This window comes from Notolepis coatsorum, assembly GCF_963971535.1.
Source record: "Notolepis coatsorum genome assembly, chromosome: 16".
Lineage (NCBI taxonomy): Eukaryota > Metazoa > Chordata > Actinopteri > Aulopiformes > Paralepididae > Notolepis > Notolepis coatsorum.
The window spans coordinates 17,868,564-17,886,441 of NC_140180.1; the positions used below are offsets into that span (position 1 = coordinate 17,868,564).

Below are 17,878 nucleotides of genomic sequence, written 5' to 3' on the forward strand. Positions count from 1 at the left end.
CACCAGCGGGGGCAGCGACAAGGCCTCCCACTTCAGAGCCCCTCAGCTCGTCGTTGCCCCTCTGCCCCTCCCCGGTCAGGGCAAGCAGCAGGGCGGTGGCGGTGGCGGCGGTAGCGGCACCGGGACCCTCTGCCACCCGTCCAGAGGACAGTACTCCAGCAGCACCGGCGCCCTCAACAGCCTCAATCACCAGGGGGCTCCGGCGCAGCACTTCTCCAGCGCGCCCCCCGCCCCCCACGGCGGCACCCTCGGCTCCAGGGTGACCTCGCACCAAGCCAAGCGCCGCTCTGACCCCACGCACGTCACCAGCCTCAGGTGAGTCTCCCGGCCCCCGCCCCCCCCCCCCCCACCCCCCCCCCCCCCCCCCCCCCCCCTCTGTGTTTGTGTCACAATGCGTTTTTTATTTGTGTTCTCTTTTTTATTTTGTCTTCATCCCTCTTCTCACCAGTGTTTCAGTTCAACTCTGTTTGGCTTTAGTCACCACCCCCCCCCCCCCCCCCCCCCCCCCCCCCCACCCACCAGCCCCACCCCTGTCTGCTTGTTATAATAGATGATGATATGTGTTTGTCAAGCAGCAAAGGCCTTGGCTGCTTACTCTGCTTTTGATAAGATGTTATGTGAGTCACTAAAATGGGAGGGATCAAATTGTTCTCAGACGTGCAGGGAGGGAACCATTACCGTAAGCCTTAGGAATGAATAAAAGAGAGAGGGAGAGGGAGAGGGAGAGGGAGAGGGAGGCACTCCCTCTCGGGGGCAAGGGAGCAAGGCGAGTGTGGAGAGGGGACAGAGGTGAAGGATGGAGGGAGTGGAGAGGAAACATGTGGGAACCGCAGATTAGGAGTCCTGGGAAGGACGCCACGTTTCTCACCCAGCAGAGAGGACTGGCGGTCAGTGGGGGGGGGGGGGGGTGGCACAGTGCTCTTTCTGCACTCAGGCATAAAAAAAATTGGCTTGGTTCCTGTTGGTTGTCAGTTAAGGCCACGGGTAGGTAGGGAATTTATTTTATTTTATTGAATTTTTTCCCATGGCGACTATGGATAGGGAATTTCTTTATTTAATTAAAATGTTCACAACAACATGGATGCATGTACTCTGCCAGCATGTTTAATATCCATAATACTAAAGGTTTGACTAAGATTTTTATGAAACTTTATTGTAAAAAAAAAAAATCTTTTTTAAATATATATATAATATATTTTTTTTAACTCATAAAATAAATTGGGTCGCACCTAAATCGGCAGGGTCGGTCGGCAACCGGAACCAAACATTTTTAGGCCCCAGCTCAAAGGGTATAGGGGCTCAAAGGAGGGTATTTATCTGGCTATAGTGTGTTTAACTGGAAAGGTAGGATGGGAAATCTGGAACAGGGAGTGGTTTGACCTTTGGACCTTTTAGTCGGACCAAAGCTTGAGATATGCTTCAACTAGGGCTGGGCGATATGCAGGGAACAAACTTAACTTTTTGACTTACCAGCCATTCGGCTGGTAGATTTGAAAAACTACCAGCCGGGCAGATTTTTTACCAGCCACAAATCCAATTAGTATTTATATTGTAACGTTTGGCCACTTTAAATCATTGAACAGAGAGAGAGAGAGAGGTAGATAGATAGATAGATAGATAGATAGATAGATAGATAGATAGATAGATAGATAGATAGATAGATAGATAGATAGATAGATAGATAGATAGATAGATAGATAGATAGATAGATAGATAGACAGTGATGTACCTGAACGCGTTCAATGAACGATCGTTCATGAACGTGTTCGTATTTTGGGCGAACTTGAACTGAACGTACTGTATATCCGCTAAATGAACGTAATTGAGAACGCGTTCATTCTCAGCCCTGTGTAACGGAGTTCAAAAGTGCGTTCATTGTCAGCACTCTATTATAACGGCGTTCAAAGATGTGCCATATTTCATAATGCATTTCAGCCGAAAACTCAGTTAAAACACTGTAAACAGGCTTAAAAATTATGCGTAAAACCACCCGATCTGGCAACCAGCCTGTCACCCCCTGCTACGTCATCAGACTCCTCCTCACAACAAGCAGTGGAACAGGAATCTGTGCGCAGAAGCCGAGAGCTGCAGCAGCAGCAGCACTCTCTCAGTCGGAGTCAGACTCTACCTCTAGACGTCACGTCGGCGTATGCATTTAAAAGAGTTTACAATTCAAACTATTTGATAAACTTCTACTTTCAGCCCGGAAATGCATTCTGATAAACTGAATTAAGGATAAGCCTCCATTTTTACAAATGTGGTATAGAGAGATCTTCGGTGTGCTCCTACCCCATGAAAGACACTGTGCAATGCATAGAGTCAACGACGCTTCCTTTCAGGAGGTGTGGGCCCCCTATTAGACTATTTTCCTGCTGAAATGTATCGGATCCTTCTAAAGGCCCAGTGCCCCATTGTATGGACAGACCTAGGATAGGAAAAAATAAATATATGTATGTCTACATGTGAATGCGCTCGAGGCAAGTGCAAGTGCCTGTCTTGGTCTGCTTTCCTTTTTGCTTGTTTTTCTTTTTGTTTTGTTTTTGCTTGCTTATGGTGTGGATGATGGCATAGAGATGAACTGGAGGACCCCCCCCCCCTTGTCCCAATGTGTGTTTTTGTAATGTAAGTAACTGTACGTGAAAAATCTATAATAAAAAAAAAATTGAAAAGAACTAAATTAGTTCATTTTTGAAACCATGAACTTTAGTTCAACATTTTGAATTATGAACTATGAACTGAACTAGTTCATTTAAAAAATGTTGAACTGTGAACTGAACTAGTTCATGTAGAAAGTGAACTTTCCCAACACTGTAGATAGATAGATAGATAGATAGATAGATAGATAGATAGATAGATAGATAGATAGATAGATAGATAGATAGATAGATAGATAGATAGATAGATAGATAGATAGATAGATAGATAGATAGATAGATAGATAGATAGATAGATAGATAGATAGATAGATAGATAGATAGATAGATAGATAGATAGATAGATAGATAGATAGATAGATAGATAGATAGATAGAGAGAGAGAGAGAGAGAAGGCAGGCCTGAAAACCTACCTGTTCAAAAAGGCCTTTGACTGTTAGCTTTTTATTTTAATTTTATTGCGCTTTTGTTTTTAAATTGTCTGTTTATACTATGTTTTTAATTAACTATGTTCTATTTTTATCTTATTTTTATTCTGTATTTTATTTTATTTGTTTTACTAATAACTATTTTATTTCTATTTTTTTTAACTGTTTTAACCATGTAGTGTAGCACTTTGGGATCCCAGTGAACAAAAAGTGCATTACAAATCCAATCTATTATTATTATTATTATTATTATTATTATTATTATTATTATTATTATTATTATTATTATTATTATTATTATTATTATTATTATTATTATTATTATTATTATTATTATTATGTGTGGCTGCCGCCCTGGCGGACATCTGTGCTCTACTGAGTGCACCTTTCTAGTCTAGAGAGAGAGCGCTGATTCCCCGTAGCTGAGCAGGGTTGCATTTTGTCAACACAAGTTGGAACCCTGGAGGAAGCGATATAAGGAAACGAATTGCTCCACTAATCGCTCATGTTGACCCCGCCCCCAAGTCGCTCTCCGCTTGCTCACCTTGAATCGAGCGCTCCCCGCGCCACATCGCTCGGCAGATTTTTTTTTTTTTGGAGCATGGTGTAAATTAGCTCAAACTACAACAGTCTACACCCCCTGGGCCCCTTAACAATTGTTTGTATTGAGCCGCATTGTAATTGTACCCATTCTGCAATGTTAAATAACGTTGTTTATCCATTCACTAGCTCTATTAAGCGATGATAGCTAGCCTAGCCACAATGCTATGGTCGCTGCCATTAACGTTAGCATGTAAGCTAATGACAACAACAATGGCGTCAAAACTTTTTCTAACAGGATGTGAGTGACAAAGCCTGAACAGGATATCACAGGTTCACCCTTCTCATTGGTTGAAAATGGCCTTCATGTTTGTACATCGCCATCTGTTGCTTTGGCATTGTACTACATGTATATTACATCAGTGTTAAACCACTGTGAGCGGCCTGGAGGGAGTGGATTGGAATGGAGGAGAAGCGGTAGATGCAGTGTATTTTGTTAGCCGCCAGGTGGCGGGCAGACCTTAAATTCTAATCGCCAAAGAATAAATCTATAAGCCAATGGCGCTGGGCGTGTAACTATTTTGTACCCTGGCGATATGGCCAAAAATGATATTGCGATAACGATATCGATAACAATATCATATCACTCGATAAAAAAAAAATCTAGTAGGCCTATATACATTTTTTTTTACACTTTGGCTGCCAGGAGCCGTGTTAAAGCGTCATTCCCGGCCATGCTCAAGTTGCCGATGACGCTTTACAGCGTCTTTAATATCAATATTTCAAAAATCTGGAATCGGATTCATATTTCCCCTCCGCTGGCCTGAGATCCACCAGGAGGACCCACTGAGCTCTCTGGCGGTTCAGGAGCGCCATCTGGTGGCCGATCGGCGCAATCGCTTAACAGGAAGCGCAGTAGAGGTTTTGCTGGACGGCCGTATTGCTTCCGGGCACTTGGTACATGTCCCGGGACTCTGGCTCGTCACGCTACATAGCGATCGATTGCCAATAACTCGATAAACAACATGATTTGGACGTATATACCATTATACAAGCTGGAGATGGACCGGGTAAATCGCCATCCCATAATGATAAAATGTCTACTCTACGATGATCGCCCAACGGCGCATGGAGACTGGGGTGAGTTTTAGCGTGTAACGTTACCGTCTTCGATACTAACTGCTATTATCAACATTTGACCCACATTAGATGATTGGTATAACGCTGCCCACGGAATTATAAACGCCCCCTCACCCATCCGGTCAACATCAGATGACGTGTAGTAACTTCTAGAAGTACGTCTAGTTGGAATTTTTTATATCGCGCTGATTGCCATCAAACTGTATTTCATCATCAATATAATGCATTTGGGGCTATATATCACGTTCTGGAGAAAGCTGCAGAAAGAGATGAAAACATACTTATACATTAGACCATACTTTACTATGAATATGTGAATGAAAAAGTTTAACGTTGCTACACAATGAACAATACATATAGGACTTTGAATGGGCCCTAATAATGGCAATGTAGCAATAGAATTTAAAAAGTTATAGCCCTGCAAAGAAGGGGACTTTCTCTATAGACAAATAGAGCCGGCAACCTACGGTTGATAATGAATTTAACCCATGGCAGCCAAAGTGTTAAACAACAGATGTAATGTATGTTTATTTTGCAGCAATTCTTTGTTGTTGCCGCCATCTTTAGTGTTACATCCCCTCACACTCCAGTTCTCAGGCTGCAGCTGGTTTGAAAGCGAAAGTAAACCGGCTTCTCTGCTGGCTGTGGCTCTGCTAGTTTCTTTTCTATCTTTTGGCGCAAACCACCGCACATGCGCACCGTGACTCATGACTGGAGACTAGCTCTGCTAGCACACATAGCCAGACGGTTTCAAACTGTATTTTAAATTAGAAAGCAAACAAAATAAATGGACAAGAGAAAAATAAATCTCAATTTGGTCAGTATTGTCATTTGGACAAGCAAAGCCATTACTTTAAGTTGCAGGCAAGAAAGACAAGTCTGTCCACTGTCTCTGGTTTTAAAACTGCCCTGTTGCAAAAATAAAAAAATGAAAAAAAATCGATATTTTCTTTTTTTTACATCGATTATTAAAATATATCGCGATAATTATCGTTATCGTTATATCGCCCAGCCCAGTTCAACGCCGGTATTTTGCGCGTGGGGAGCTGGACCAGCATACTTCCACCATGTCAGGTCAACACGTGGGTTGCAGTAGCCTACACAGCTGAACTACTAGGTTGTGGCTGGCTGTGCTGCGTTGTGTTGTACAAATAATAATAATAACTTTATTTGTATAGCACTTTTCATACAGAAGTTGCAGTTCAAAGTGCTGCTTTACAACAGTAAAAAATACAGGCATAAGCGAGCATAAAAAATTAAATACAAAAAGATAGAGAGGTACAGTAGCAAGGTAAGGTAAATCACAGCTTTTCAGTAATACAAATAATAAAATAGAATAATGGCTATATCTTCGGACTTCCTTGGCCAGTTTTTCTTTGATCTGGCCCGTGTTTATAATGTAGTTTGATAATGGAATGCTCTGACCGTGCTCCCGAGATGAAAAATGGTAAATACGGAACTATACGTCAGAGGAACACGTCCCAGCCCAGGGCACCGGCCAATCACAGCTCTGCGTTGTCCACGTCAGCGTTTTTGGCCAGCTGCATGTAGGCTTGCGGGAGCTCGGTATAGGCTCGCCGCAACCTTCGCAACCCCTTTGACGTCTGAGTATAAATTAGACATAAAAGACCTGGTTTCAGAATTGTTATTAACGTAAATACCACTTAGAAGCCTTGGAGTGGTGATTTACGAGATCCTCTTTTCACACCCATGTGTACGGATCGCTGTGAAGGGGGCATAGCGATAGCGGCTGTCTGTGTAATAATAATAATAATAATAATACGCTTTATTTGTATAGCACCTTTCATACAAAGATTGCAGTTCAAAGTGCTTCACAACAGAAAAAAGACAGGCACAAAATGAGCACATAAAGTGCAGACATATAAAAGCACAGTTTTTCACATTAGGATCTAACATCCCACTACTAGGCCACCTTGTTTATGGTGTATCCATCTACAGTATATATCTGTTTCTGTCCACGCCAGCCATAGCTTGGATACAATTTGGATACAATTCTGCACATAGGTTGACAGAAGGCCAATGACCTGAATTTTCAAATATTTTTTAACAACAACAAAAAGAGTCAAAGAAATAATCATTTCTACCATTGTCATAGAAATAGAAAATAATCAACTCATGAGGGTGACACTACACAGGTTTGCTGCTCTGACACTCAGTAATCAGCTCTCTGGCACCAGTTTACAACATGGAAATTAAATCTGTACATGTACATTATTGATGCCAAATATACCTATGCAAAAAATAATACATCTGAGAATCTCTTATCATTATCGTGCTGTCAGGACATGTTTCATGTTTGCGGGTTAAAGTGATCATCTCAAATTACTTTACAGGTATATTTATGCAGCGCAGGAGAGACTTGATTCAGACGGCTTCAGGGAGACGAGACGGCATGTTGCTATGGTGACATTGATATTGTTTACCAACAAGCTAGCTAACGTTAGCTAGTAGTTGTGGTAAATTTGCCCCCAGGGATTATTGACCCGGGGAGACTCCGGTAATCAGCCTCAGTCTCTAGACCTGGAGACCTTTTTAAACTTTGCTTTTAAAGTGAAATAGAAATACCTTTACTTGTGGTTGATTTAAGATACAAGTCACTGCTGTCGAAGTAGAATTGGGTGCGGCTGGAGTGTGCACCTGTCAGACAGCGATTCCTAATGTCTATTTTATAGGATAATTTAGCGGTTGTGAAGGTTTCAGCGAGCCTGCCAAGCTCATACCGGCGACGCCTGTGGGCAACTGGCCAAAACTTTACGAATGTATACGGGCTGAGCGGTTAAGCGAGTTTCGATTTAAATTTGAATTTTATGGCTTCCCACGATCATGGAAACAAGATCATTTCGAGATGAAAACTGAAAGATGAGTTGAGTACTGTCAATCGTGATCAATATCAATAAAAATGATCGTGATTATGATTTCTGCCATAATCGAGCAGCCCCACTCAGAGGTCAAAGTGGTTGCGATGGAAAAATGTCATGCCCCCTTTCCACTGGCTCCAGCAAACTCGCGAGGAGACACGTCGGAGCAGTCCAACTAGTTTCAAAAAGTGAAACTAGATTATAGATTCATTACACACAAAGTGAAATATTTCAAGCCTTTATTTGTTTTAATTTGGATGATTATGTCTTACAGCTCATGAAAGCCCAAAAGTCTGTATCACTATTTTTTCTTTTTGTATTTTTCTTTTGTATATAGAAATGTCGGCCTTCTGAAAAGTATGTTCATGTATGTTCACTCAGAACTTGGTTGGGGCTCCTTTTGCACAAATTACTGCATCAATACAGCTAAATATATAGACTTTTCCACGATATTCTAATTTATTGAGCTGCACCTGTATACCATGCAGAGTAGAGAAGGTAACTGAGTTACAACAATATACAGTACAGTGTATAAATGGTGAGGTATAGCTTAGCTTGTGGTGCCACCTTGTGGTGGTGAGGTGCAATGAGGTATGAGATGATGTGCAAATCTTTTACCAATAAATGTAAAGTGTCTAAAGTGGGTAAAGTGGGTGCTACGCTACAGTGAGTTGTTTATTTAAAGTGAGTGTGTACGTGTGGATGTGTGTGCTGTGGGTGTATTTGATGGTTTGTTACATAGTGTTATTGTTCATTGAGCATCCTGATGGCCTGGGGATAGAAGCTCCTTCTGAGTCTCTGTGCTTGCCATGAGATTCCGGTATTGCTTGCCTGACCACAGCAGTTCAAAGAGGCAGTTGTTTGGGTGGCTGGAGTCTTTGATTATTCTCTTAGCCTTACCCATGCAGCGCTTGTTGTAAATGTCTTGGAGAGTGAGAAGCCCCCCTCCAATTGTGCGTTCGGCTGAACGGGCCACTCTCTGTAGTCTGCTACGGTCTTGTGCAGTACTATTCCCAAACCAGGAGGTGATATTGCCAGTCAGGATGCTCTCTATTGTGCATGAGTAGAAGTTCTTAAGGATCTTCTGACTCACTTGGAACTTCCTTAGGCGACTAAGGAAGTAGAGGCGTTGCAGTGCCTTCTTGACTACACTGTCAATGTGTGTGGTCCATGTCAAGTCCTCGAATATGTGGACTCCGAGGTACTTAAAACTGTTCACTCTCTCAACCGGTTCCCCCGTCGATGCTGAGGGGGCTGTAGTCCCTGACCCCCGACCTCCTAAAGTCCACAATCATCTCTTTTGTTTTGCTGACGTTCAGGGAGAGGCTGTTCTCCTGACACCATCCCGCTAGAACCTTTACCTCTTCCAACTATGAAATGTTTGTAACGTTTGCTAAATGATATACTGAATTATGTTTCTTTTTTGTATTTTTTTGTGTGTAAATTATGTAATAAAAAGGGTAGGCAATTATAAGCCTCGGCTTCAGCCTACACCTTTTCGGTAATTTTTTATTATAATATTTTTTAGTTCTACTACATACATAAAGCATACTTTGTGAAATAAAATCATTCATTCATTCATTCATTCATTCAAATAATGTAGGCAGGTGGCGGCTAGGTGGCGCAGTGGGCAAGGCGCTCGCCACCAACGCAGGAGATGCTGGGTTCGAGCCCAGCTCTCGGCATTGCTACCAGCTTGGCTGGTCGTTCATACTAATACAATTGGTAGTATTAGGGGGTGGGAAGCTGGTGGGTGGTGATCGGACGTTGTGGACAGCGACTCCTACAGGTCGGTTGGTGCGCCTGCGCAGTAGAATCAGGAAGCGACGAGGGTGGCGTGTCCCTCCCACGCAGACCCTCGCCGCTGAGAGATCGCGCTGTGCAGGTGAAAAGATGGGACGGCTGCCTCCTCGAGTACCGGAGGGGACACGTGATGCAAGGCTTCGTCCATATTGCAGCCGGCTTGTGGGAGGCATGGCCTAAACAACGTTCGAGACAGGGGAGGGTAGAATTGGACAATACAAAATTGAGGACGGGAGAAAAAGTAGATACAAAAAAATAATAATGTAGGCAGGTTCCCTTGGATAGATATGTCATGACGCCCCCACATCCTTCTATGGACAGGATACCCCCACATCCTTATATGGTCATGATGCTCCACATCCTTCTATGGTCATGACGCCCCCACATCCTTCTATGGACAGGATACCCCCACATCCATATATGGTCATGATGCTCCACATCCTTATATGGCCATGATGCTCCGCATCTTTCTATGGTCATGACGCCCCCACATCCTTATATGGTCATGATGTCATCACATCCTTCTATGGTCATGATGTCATCACATCCTTATATGGTCATCATGACATCACATCCTTCTATGGTCATGATGCCATCACATCCTTCTATGGTCATGATGTCATCACATCCTTATAATATAATGATGTCATGGTCATCATGACATCACATCCTTCTATGGTCATCATGATGTCATCACATCCTTTATGGTCATGATGTCATCACATCCTTCTATGGTCATGATGTCATCACAAACACACTGTAGCACCCACTCCCCACACTTTATATTTATGGATGAAGGATTGCACTACAACTCGTACACCTTACTGTAAATTGTACCTAAAATTGTACCTCATCCCATTTCTGCTTTGCACTAGATAGTACTGTACATTAGTACACTGCATAGTATTGTGTATTGTATATTATATGGTAACTCAGAACATTGTACATATGTCTATACCGAACACTGTGACCTCATTTTCTTCTTCTAAATTCATGCTATATTATGTTATTATGTTATTTGATACTATCTTGTCTAGCACAGTCTCTGGAGCGTAACAGTAAGAAGCATTTTGTATGAAAGTATTCTGTACTTCTGTATGACAACTATTAAAGAACTTGAACTTGAACACATCCTTCTATGGTCATGATCATCACATCCTTCTATGGTCATGATCATCACATCCTTCTATGGTCATGATCATCACATCCTTATATGGGCATGGCCAATTGATTAGGAGAGGTAAAGTACGCGAGAGTTTTGTGGGATGGGAATCTGGCCGTAGGGTGTGGTAGTGAGGGGCAGGTGGAGAGGGCTAGGAAGATGAGGAGCATTGGGGGGGTGGGTATAAGTAAGGTGGCGAGAGTAGGGGAGAAGAGGGAGGGGGGATGTAAGGGGGTGATAGCTGGGGTACCGGTCGAGGTTACAGTAGAGCAGCTGGTGGAAGAGCTAATGGAGAACGGGCGTAATGGCATAGTTAAGAGTGCAGAAAGGATGAAGAGGGGAGCAGAGAGGGCAGTGACGGAGACGGTAGTGATTAAGTTTGAGGGTGGGGTTGTTCCTAGGGAGGTGTTTGTAGGGCGTAGGATGTATAGGGTTAGGGAATTTGTTCAGAATCCTCTTAGGTGCTATAGGTGCCAGGAGTTTGGCCATATAGCTACCACGTGTAGGAAGGGGCTGAGGTGCGCTAGGTGTGGCGGGGAACATGACTATGGGAAGTGTGGAGAGGGAGTGAAGCCGATGTGCTGTAGTTGTGGTGGGGAGCATAGTGTAGCGTTTAGGGGGTGTGAGGTGATGAAGGAGGAGGTCGAGGTGATGAAGAAGGAGGTCGCGGTTCGGAGAGAGAGAAGGGAGGGTAAGTTGTCGTATGCTGAGGCGGTTAGCAGGGTAGGACAGGGCAGCCAAGAAAGGGTGCCGGGGGTTGAAGGAGGGCATTTGGCAGAGAGGGTAGAGCAGGAGGATAGAGAGAGGGGAAGGGAGGAGAAATTAGGTATTGTGGCCTTCGTGGCAGAGGTAGTTACTGGTATGGCAGAGGCTAAGGGTAAAACAGCGATGGTGAAGATGATTGTTAGGATAGCGGTTCAACATCTGGGAATGGAAGGTCTGGACTGGGAGGAGGTGGTTAGGGAATTGGCTGAGGGGGCTGAGAGGGACAAAGCAGCCCAGAATAAGATCGCAGGGGGCAAGGAGGGTCCCGCGGAGGGGTGCTCAGACAGGAAGTAGCAGCATTAGCTGCACTCCAATGGACAATGTAGTTGATGACGGGGTCCAGTAGAAGAAGAAGAAGAAGAAGAAGAAGAAGAAGAAGAAGAAGAAGAAGAAGAAGAGCCCATAAAAAGAATTGCGGAGGGCAGTAATACGCCACGATGCGTCTACACTGCCGGAAATTCAAATAAGAAGAAGAAGAAGAAGAAGAATGTTCTAGTTGTTTTTTCCTTTATTGACATTGGCAAGTATATTATCAAGTATGTCAAGTATGACAATATCATAAACATATGCATTGCATGTTCAGCTAAAAGAACATTTAGAAATCAGACCCCCCCCCTCCCCTGTGCTACACCTGAATTCCTCAACAGGGATTAATAACGATCCATTTTATTATCTTAAACTCCTGCTCCATTCATGTTGGTATGTAAACAGAGGGAGAGAGGTTGAGTCAGGTTACAGAGAACACGTAGGCTACACCTTATTATGGCAACACCTGGTCTGTAGATGACATCAAATAGAGAATACAGAAAGGAAAGAGAGCATCATGCAAACACCTGACTCCACCTTCACCAGTGCTTATTTTTTTTTTTAAGATATTTTTATTGTTTTTTTCCCCTTTTTACACAAACAACAAACGACAAAAAGGCATTGAAATTAAAAGATTGACATTGAAATACGAATGAGAAAAAATATATAATAATAATAAAAAATACAAAAATATAAAGCAACACTAACAAGCACGAAGTGTTCTGTATAGAGGCCCAAGGTTTATTACAAAAATGCTAAAAGAAAAGAAATTAAAAAAAAAAATGTAATGAACAGGCATGACTTTGAATAAATGTAACTCGCATCTTGGGTACGTACTACAGATACACTAATTAAGTAAATGATAAATGAAATTACAATAAACAAACTGAGCCCTCCCAGTAACCCCCCCCCATATGCCCCCCCTACGCCCCCCTATATACATATACACACACACATTCACACACACAAGCTGCAGCTACGTATTTAACTACTGGGAGTGGCTGGGGTGGAATCTAGCATATTCTAGTCAGTGTCCGCTCGACAGGTACAGGAGAGCTCCGACAGATCCAGCATGTCAGTTCACACAGGAAGGAGAGACCCCTTGGACACCAGGTCAGCTCATCCAAAAAGGAGAGACCTGACAGACATAACAGTGCAGTTCACCTGGGAAGGAGAAACCCAGCCACCCAGACTGAGAGAGCAGGTGAATATCGGGATCAGCCGGGAGGCAGACGCTGTAGTTCGTTAAACATGGCTTATAAAGGGCTGCCATATATGTTGTAAAATGTTGTACTTGAACCCCTGATAGAGTATTTTATTTTCTCAAGTTTGAGAAAGAACAAGTTTCAAGTTTCTTTATTAGTTGTCATACAGAAGTACAGAATACTTTTATACAAAATGCTTCTTTCTGTTACGCTCCAGAGACTGTGCTAGACAAAAGGATAAGTATAAAATAAAATAAGTATAGCAAGTATAAAATAGAAGTCACGTACGTAGACACAAGTGTTCAGTATGTACATATGTACAATGTTCAATGCAGAGTAGAAGTAACTGAGTTACCATACAATATACTATACAATATACTAATTACAATATACTATATAGTGCAAAGCAGAAATGGGATGAGGTACAATTTAGGTACAATTTACAGTAAGGTGTACTGAGGTATGGGTGGTAGTGCAAATTCTTTGCCAATAAATATAAAGTGTGTCTAGGTGTTCTAAAGTGTGTAGAGTGGGTGCTGCAGTGAGTTGTATGTTTAAAGTGAGTGTGTGCGTGTGGATGTGTAGCCTGTGAGTGCTTTTGATGGTTGTTGCATAGTGTTATTGTTCGTTGAGCAATCTGATGGCCTGGGGATAGAAGCTTCTTCTGAGTCTTTCTGTGCTTGCCATGAGACTCCGGTATCGCTTGCCTGACCGCAGCAGTTCAAAGAGGCAGTTGTTTGGGTGGCTGGAGTCTTTGATAATTCTCTTAGCCTTACCCATGCACCGCTTGTTGTAAATGTTCTGGAGAGTGGGAAGCCCCCCTCCAATTGTGCGTTCGGCTGAACGGGCCACTCTCTGTAGTCTGCTGCGGTCTTGTGCAGTGCTATTCCCAAACCAGGAGGTGATATTGCCAGTCAGGATGACACTATTGAGCCATTGTGCTATAGAAGGACTGTTGGCGGATTTCCAGTCTAACAATATAATGCGTCTCGCTAAGAGAGATGTAAATGCGATAATTGTTTTTTGTTTAGAGTTAAGAGCTAGTGTCTCAGTAGGGGTTCCAAAGATTGCTATCAGTGGACATGGCAACAGATCTAAATTAAGTACTGTGGACAAAGTGTCGAAAATACCACTCCAGTAGGTGTGGAGTTCTGGACACGTAAAGAACATGTGACTAAGATTGCAGGGTGTGTTATGACACCTGCTGCATTTATCCCCCACCTCCGGGTATAGCTCAGAGAGCCTGGATTTGGAGAAATGAACTCTATGTAGTACTTTGAGTTGTATGAGGCTGAGACGAGCACAGGACGTAGTGGTGTGTATTCTCTCTATGGCCTCATCCCACCAGTCATTATTAAACTCCATCCCCAGCTCCCGTTCCCATTTGGTTCTAGCTTTGGTTGAATCACTGTCGTTGAATGCCATAAGGGTATCATAGATCCTTGAGATAGATGCTCTTTGGTGTGTATTTGAAGTGAGTAGGTCAGTCCAAGGCTGTTTGGGGGGGGAGTAAAGGAAAGGAGGGAAAAATGGTAGCTGTATACCAGTGCTTCTAAAGCAGGGGTCTCAAACTCACGGCCCGTGGGCCAATTGCGGCCCGCTGGATATTTTGCGGCCCCCTACTTGACATCAAAGTAAACAAATGAAATAATTCTTTTTTTAATATTTATTATTATTATTATTATAATTTTTTTTTAAATGTTGTGGGACTTGTACAGCACGTTGTTCAACTTTGTCAGTGCTGTAAAGTTTAAACCTTTTTAAATCTTAGACAAAACACTTTGCTTTCATGAAATATTGTAAGCCTTCATTTGAGGCTTTATAAAAGCAGCACAATGAACACAAATCTGTCAGTGCCGAGTCCGACCTCATCTTAAATAACAAACAGCATTGCTTGTTGTAGTTAACAAAAAGAGGCAGAGTTGATTTTGCAAAAAAAATAAAACACATATATATCTAATATTTTATGCTGCCCAGCGTCACCCAGACTCTACCTCCAGCGGCCCCCAGGTAAATTGAGTTTGAGACCCCTGTTCTAAAGCAACCTACTGGGCATCACCTCCATGTGCGTTCATAAACACCAGAGCCGCTATCATTTTCTTTTCCCTATAATGAAGAATGACATTCCGTCTTCATAATCATAATCTGTGGAGGGTGGATAATATAAGTGTTGGGCGTTCAGTTCATCTGCCTTGTCACAGCCTCCCCTAAAAAAAACGAATTTGTCTCTCTTTGGAGGTCGTATGGTCAGAGGGTTGGGTTTGCCGTCTACTGGACTCCATCTGATTCAGCGTAATTTTTTCTCCCAGTGTAGTGAATGTCTCTCACCCACTCTCTCACTCGCCTCCAAACCATGTTTTTCTCTCACATTTGGAAAGCTGTGACCGACGGACCACGCAAACAGGATTTGCTCAAATACAATTAGATTTGCTGTGGTCTGGTGTCGGCCGGGTGGTGTAGAGGTCTAAGCACTCGCCTGCCGCTGCAGAGACCCGGGTTCAATTCCCGGCAGTGGTACGTCCGGCCCGGTTCCGGCCCGGTCGGTCGTCCCTACGAACTCAATTGTCAGTGTTTGCGAGTGGGAAGCCGGTGGGGTATGAGTCCTGGTCGTTGCAACAGCGACTCCTACTGGTCGGTCGGGGCGCCTGTTCAGCATGGAGCGGATCTGGGGGATAGCATGAACCTTACACACACAAACCCCCACACACACACACGGTATTGCCTTCTTGGTTTGGTTTGGTTGTTTGTTTTTTGTGAACACATTTTTTTTTTTTTTTTTTTTGACATGACGTACAAATATTTACAGTAGAAATCCACTATAAATCACAGGGCTATTACCGACATAATACTAACAATAATGACAGCCCGGTTTTTAAAATTAAAATAGATGGAGATAGATGTTGTTTGTTATTCTACACTTGCCCATGTGTTCTTTCTAAGCTCACTGTGATGTCTTGAAAAATGGCACAGACAAAAAATCCCAGCTGAGCTGCAGCCCATTGACCATATTATTCACATGGCAGCCATATTCATTTTAGGGGTGACAGTGGCTCGGGAGGTAGAGCAGTCGTCTGGCGATTCCCGCTCCTCCCGGGCAGCGTGTCGATGTGACCTTGAGCAAGACACTTAACCCCTAATTGCTCCAGATGAGCAGGTTGGCACCTTGCATGGTTGCCTCTGCTGTCGGTGTGTGAATGTGTGTGTGAATGTGTGAGTGAATGTGTGAGTGAATGGGTAAAAATGTGAGTAACAAATTGTAAAGCGCTTTGGATAAAAGCAAAAAAAAAAATAACCAGCAGCAGGGCGGGAACAGGGTGGAAAGGAATCCCAACTTGAGCATGACATAAGAGCAAAATGGCCGCCGTGCGAATATGGTCAATGTAGGATCATCAGAATATATTCTAATGTTTTCTTTAGGGAGGAGCTCCTTTGGGGCCTACAAGTAAAATAATGACTTGCTGAAAAACACCACCCCTCATTTTTCATCTCAAACACAAGTACTATGATATATATATATATTTTTACATGTCTTTCTTAACACTTGGGGGCCCACATGTGGGCCCTCTTGAGGACGATTTGTCCACCGGCACTTTGGCGACCTCTAGCGGCTCGGGTGTGCATAATATTTAATACAATATATATATCGAATTAAAGCCCTACTTGTTGCCTGTCGATAGCCGAAGTAGACGGCAGACTTTTTATTTTTTCAAATACCACTCCCGACTCTCGAGCCTCTACCTCCGTCAATCATTTGGCGATCTCGAAAATGATTGGACAGGGTTGTAAGTAACCAATGAGTAGGGCTTTCCAATGGTACCCCACGTGGGTAGGAGTGAATCAGGGATCTAGGTGAAAAGTCACAAGCCAAAACAGGAAGATAATTCTCTGTCGAATGCATTAAGTCTATGAGAAAATCGTTTTCTGAGCTCTCTCACTTTTTATCAAAACCGCTTCTAATCACTCATTTATGAAAGAATTTCTATGAAATTTGGACATGTACTACACAAGACTTCAGGCTATGGACTAACTACTAGGGGTGTAAAGGTACACGTATCCGTACCGAACCGTTTCAGTGTGTACCGTACCGTACAGAACGGCTGTATACAGAACGAATACAACGGTATGTTAACCATTAACGACCGCCCACCGGGGGCTGTTTTTTTCACAATCTAATATAATTATTATTATTATCATAATCTTAAAATGTTTTACAAGTCGATTATTCATTTCAATATAGAATATTCGTTGACGACCCTACAAGTACAATTAGTTACTGCACAGTACACTACATCACCCCTGAGCATGGAAAGCCAAACTTTCCCCCACTGTACCGAAAACCCGTACCGAACCTTGACTTCAAAACCGAGGTACGGACCGTACCGTGGTATTTGTGTACCGTTACACCCCTACTAACTACTACAGAAAAACGTGAGTAAGGCGGCTAAGTGGCGCAGTGGGAAAGGCGCTCGCCACTAACGCAGGATATGCTGGGTTCGAGCCCAGCTCTCGGCGTTGCTTCCGGCTTGGCTGGTCGTTTTCATACTAATACAATTGGCAGTATTAGGGGGTGGGAAAGCCGGTGGGTGGGGATGGGACGTTGTGGACAGCGACTCCTACAGGTCGGTTGGTGTGCCTGTACAGCAGAATCAGGAAGTATCGGGGGCAGCGTGAGCCTCCCACGCGTTACTCCTCGCCACTGAGAGATCGCGCTGTACAGGTGAAAAAGATGCCACGGCTGCCTCCTCGTGTACCGGAGGGGACACGTGATGCAAGGCTTCGTCCACATTGCAGCCGACCAGTGGGAGGCATGGTCTAACAACGTTCGAGACAGGGGAGGGAAGAATTGGATAATACGAAATTGGGATGGGAGAAAAATTGAAAATGGGGAGAAAAAGTAGATAAAAAAAAAGAAAAACGTGAGTAACAAGTTTTTCTACAACTCAAGTTCAGACCTATGTTACTCTATTTCATTAGCACTAAAAGTGAATTTTCTTTA

The 17,878-nt window shown here is 43.3% G+C and overlaps 1 protein-coding gene across 1 annotated transcript in view; it reads left to right on the forward strand.

The window, feature by feature from the left end:
• Nucleotides 1-17,878, forward strand: part of sh3rf2 (SH3 domain containing ring finger 2) — a gene marked incomplete at its 5' end in the record, with an annotated part of 92,832 nt that overhangs the window by 47,127 nt on the left and 27,827 nt on the right. The window contains 1 exon segment of the mRNA XM_084331978.1: nucleotides 80-315. Within this exon segment, the coding sequence (XP_084188104.1) occupies nucleotides 80-315 (236 nt within the window).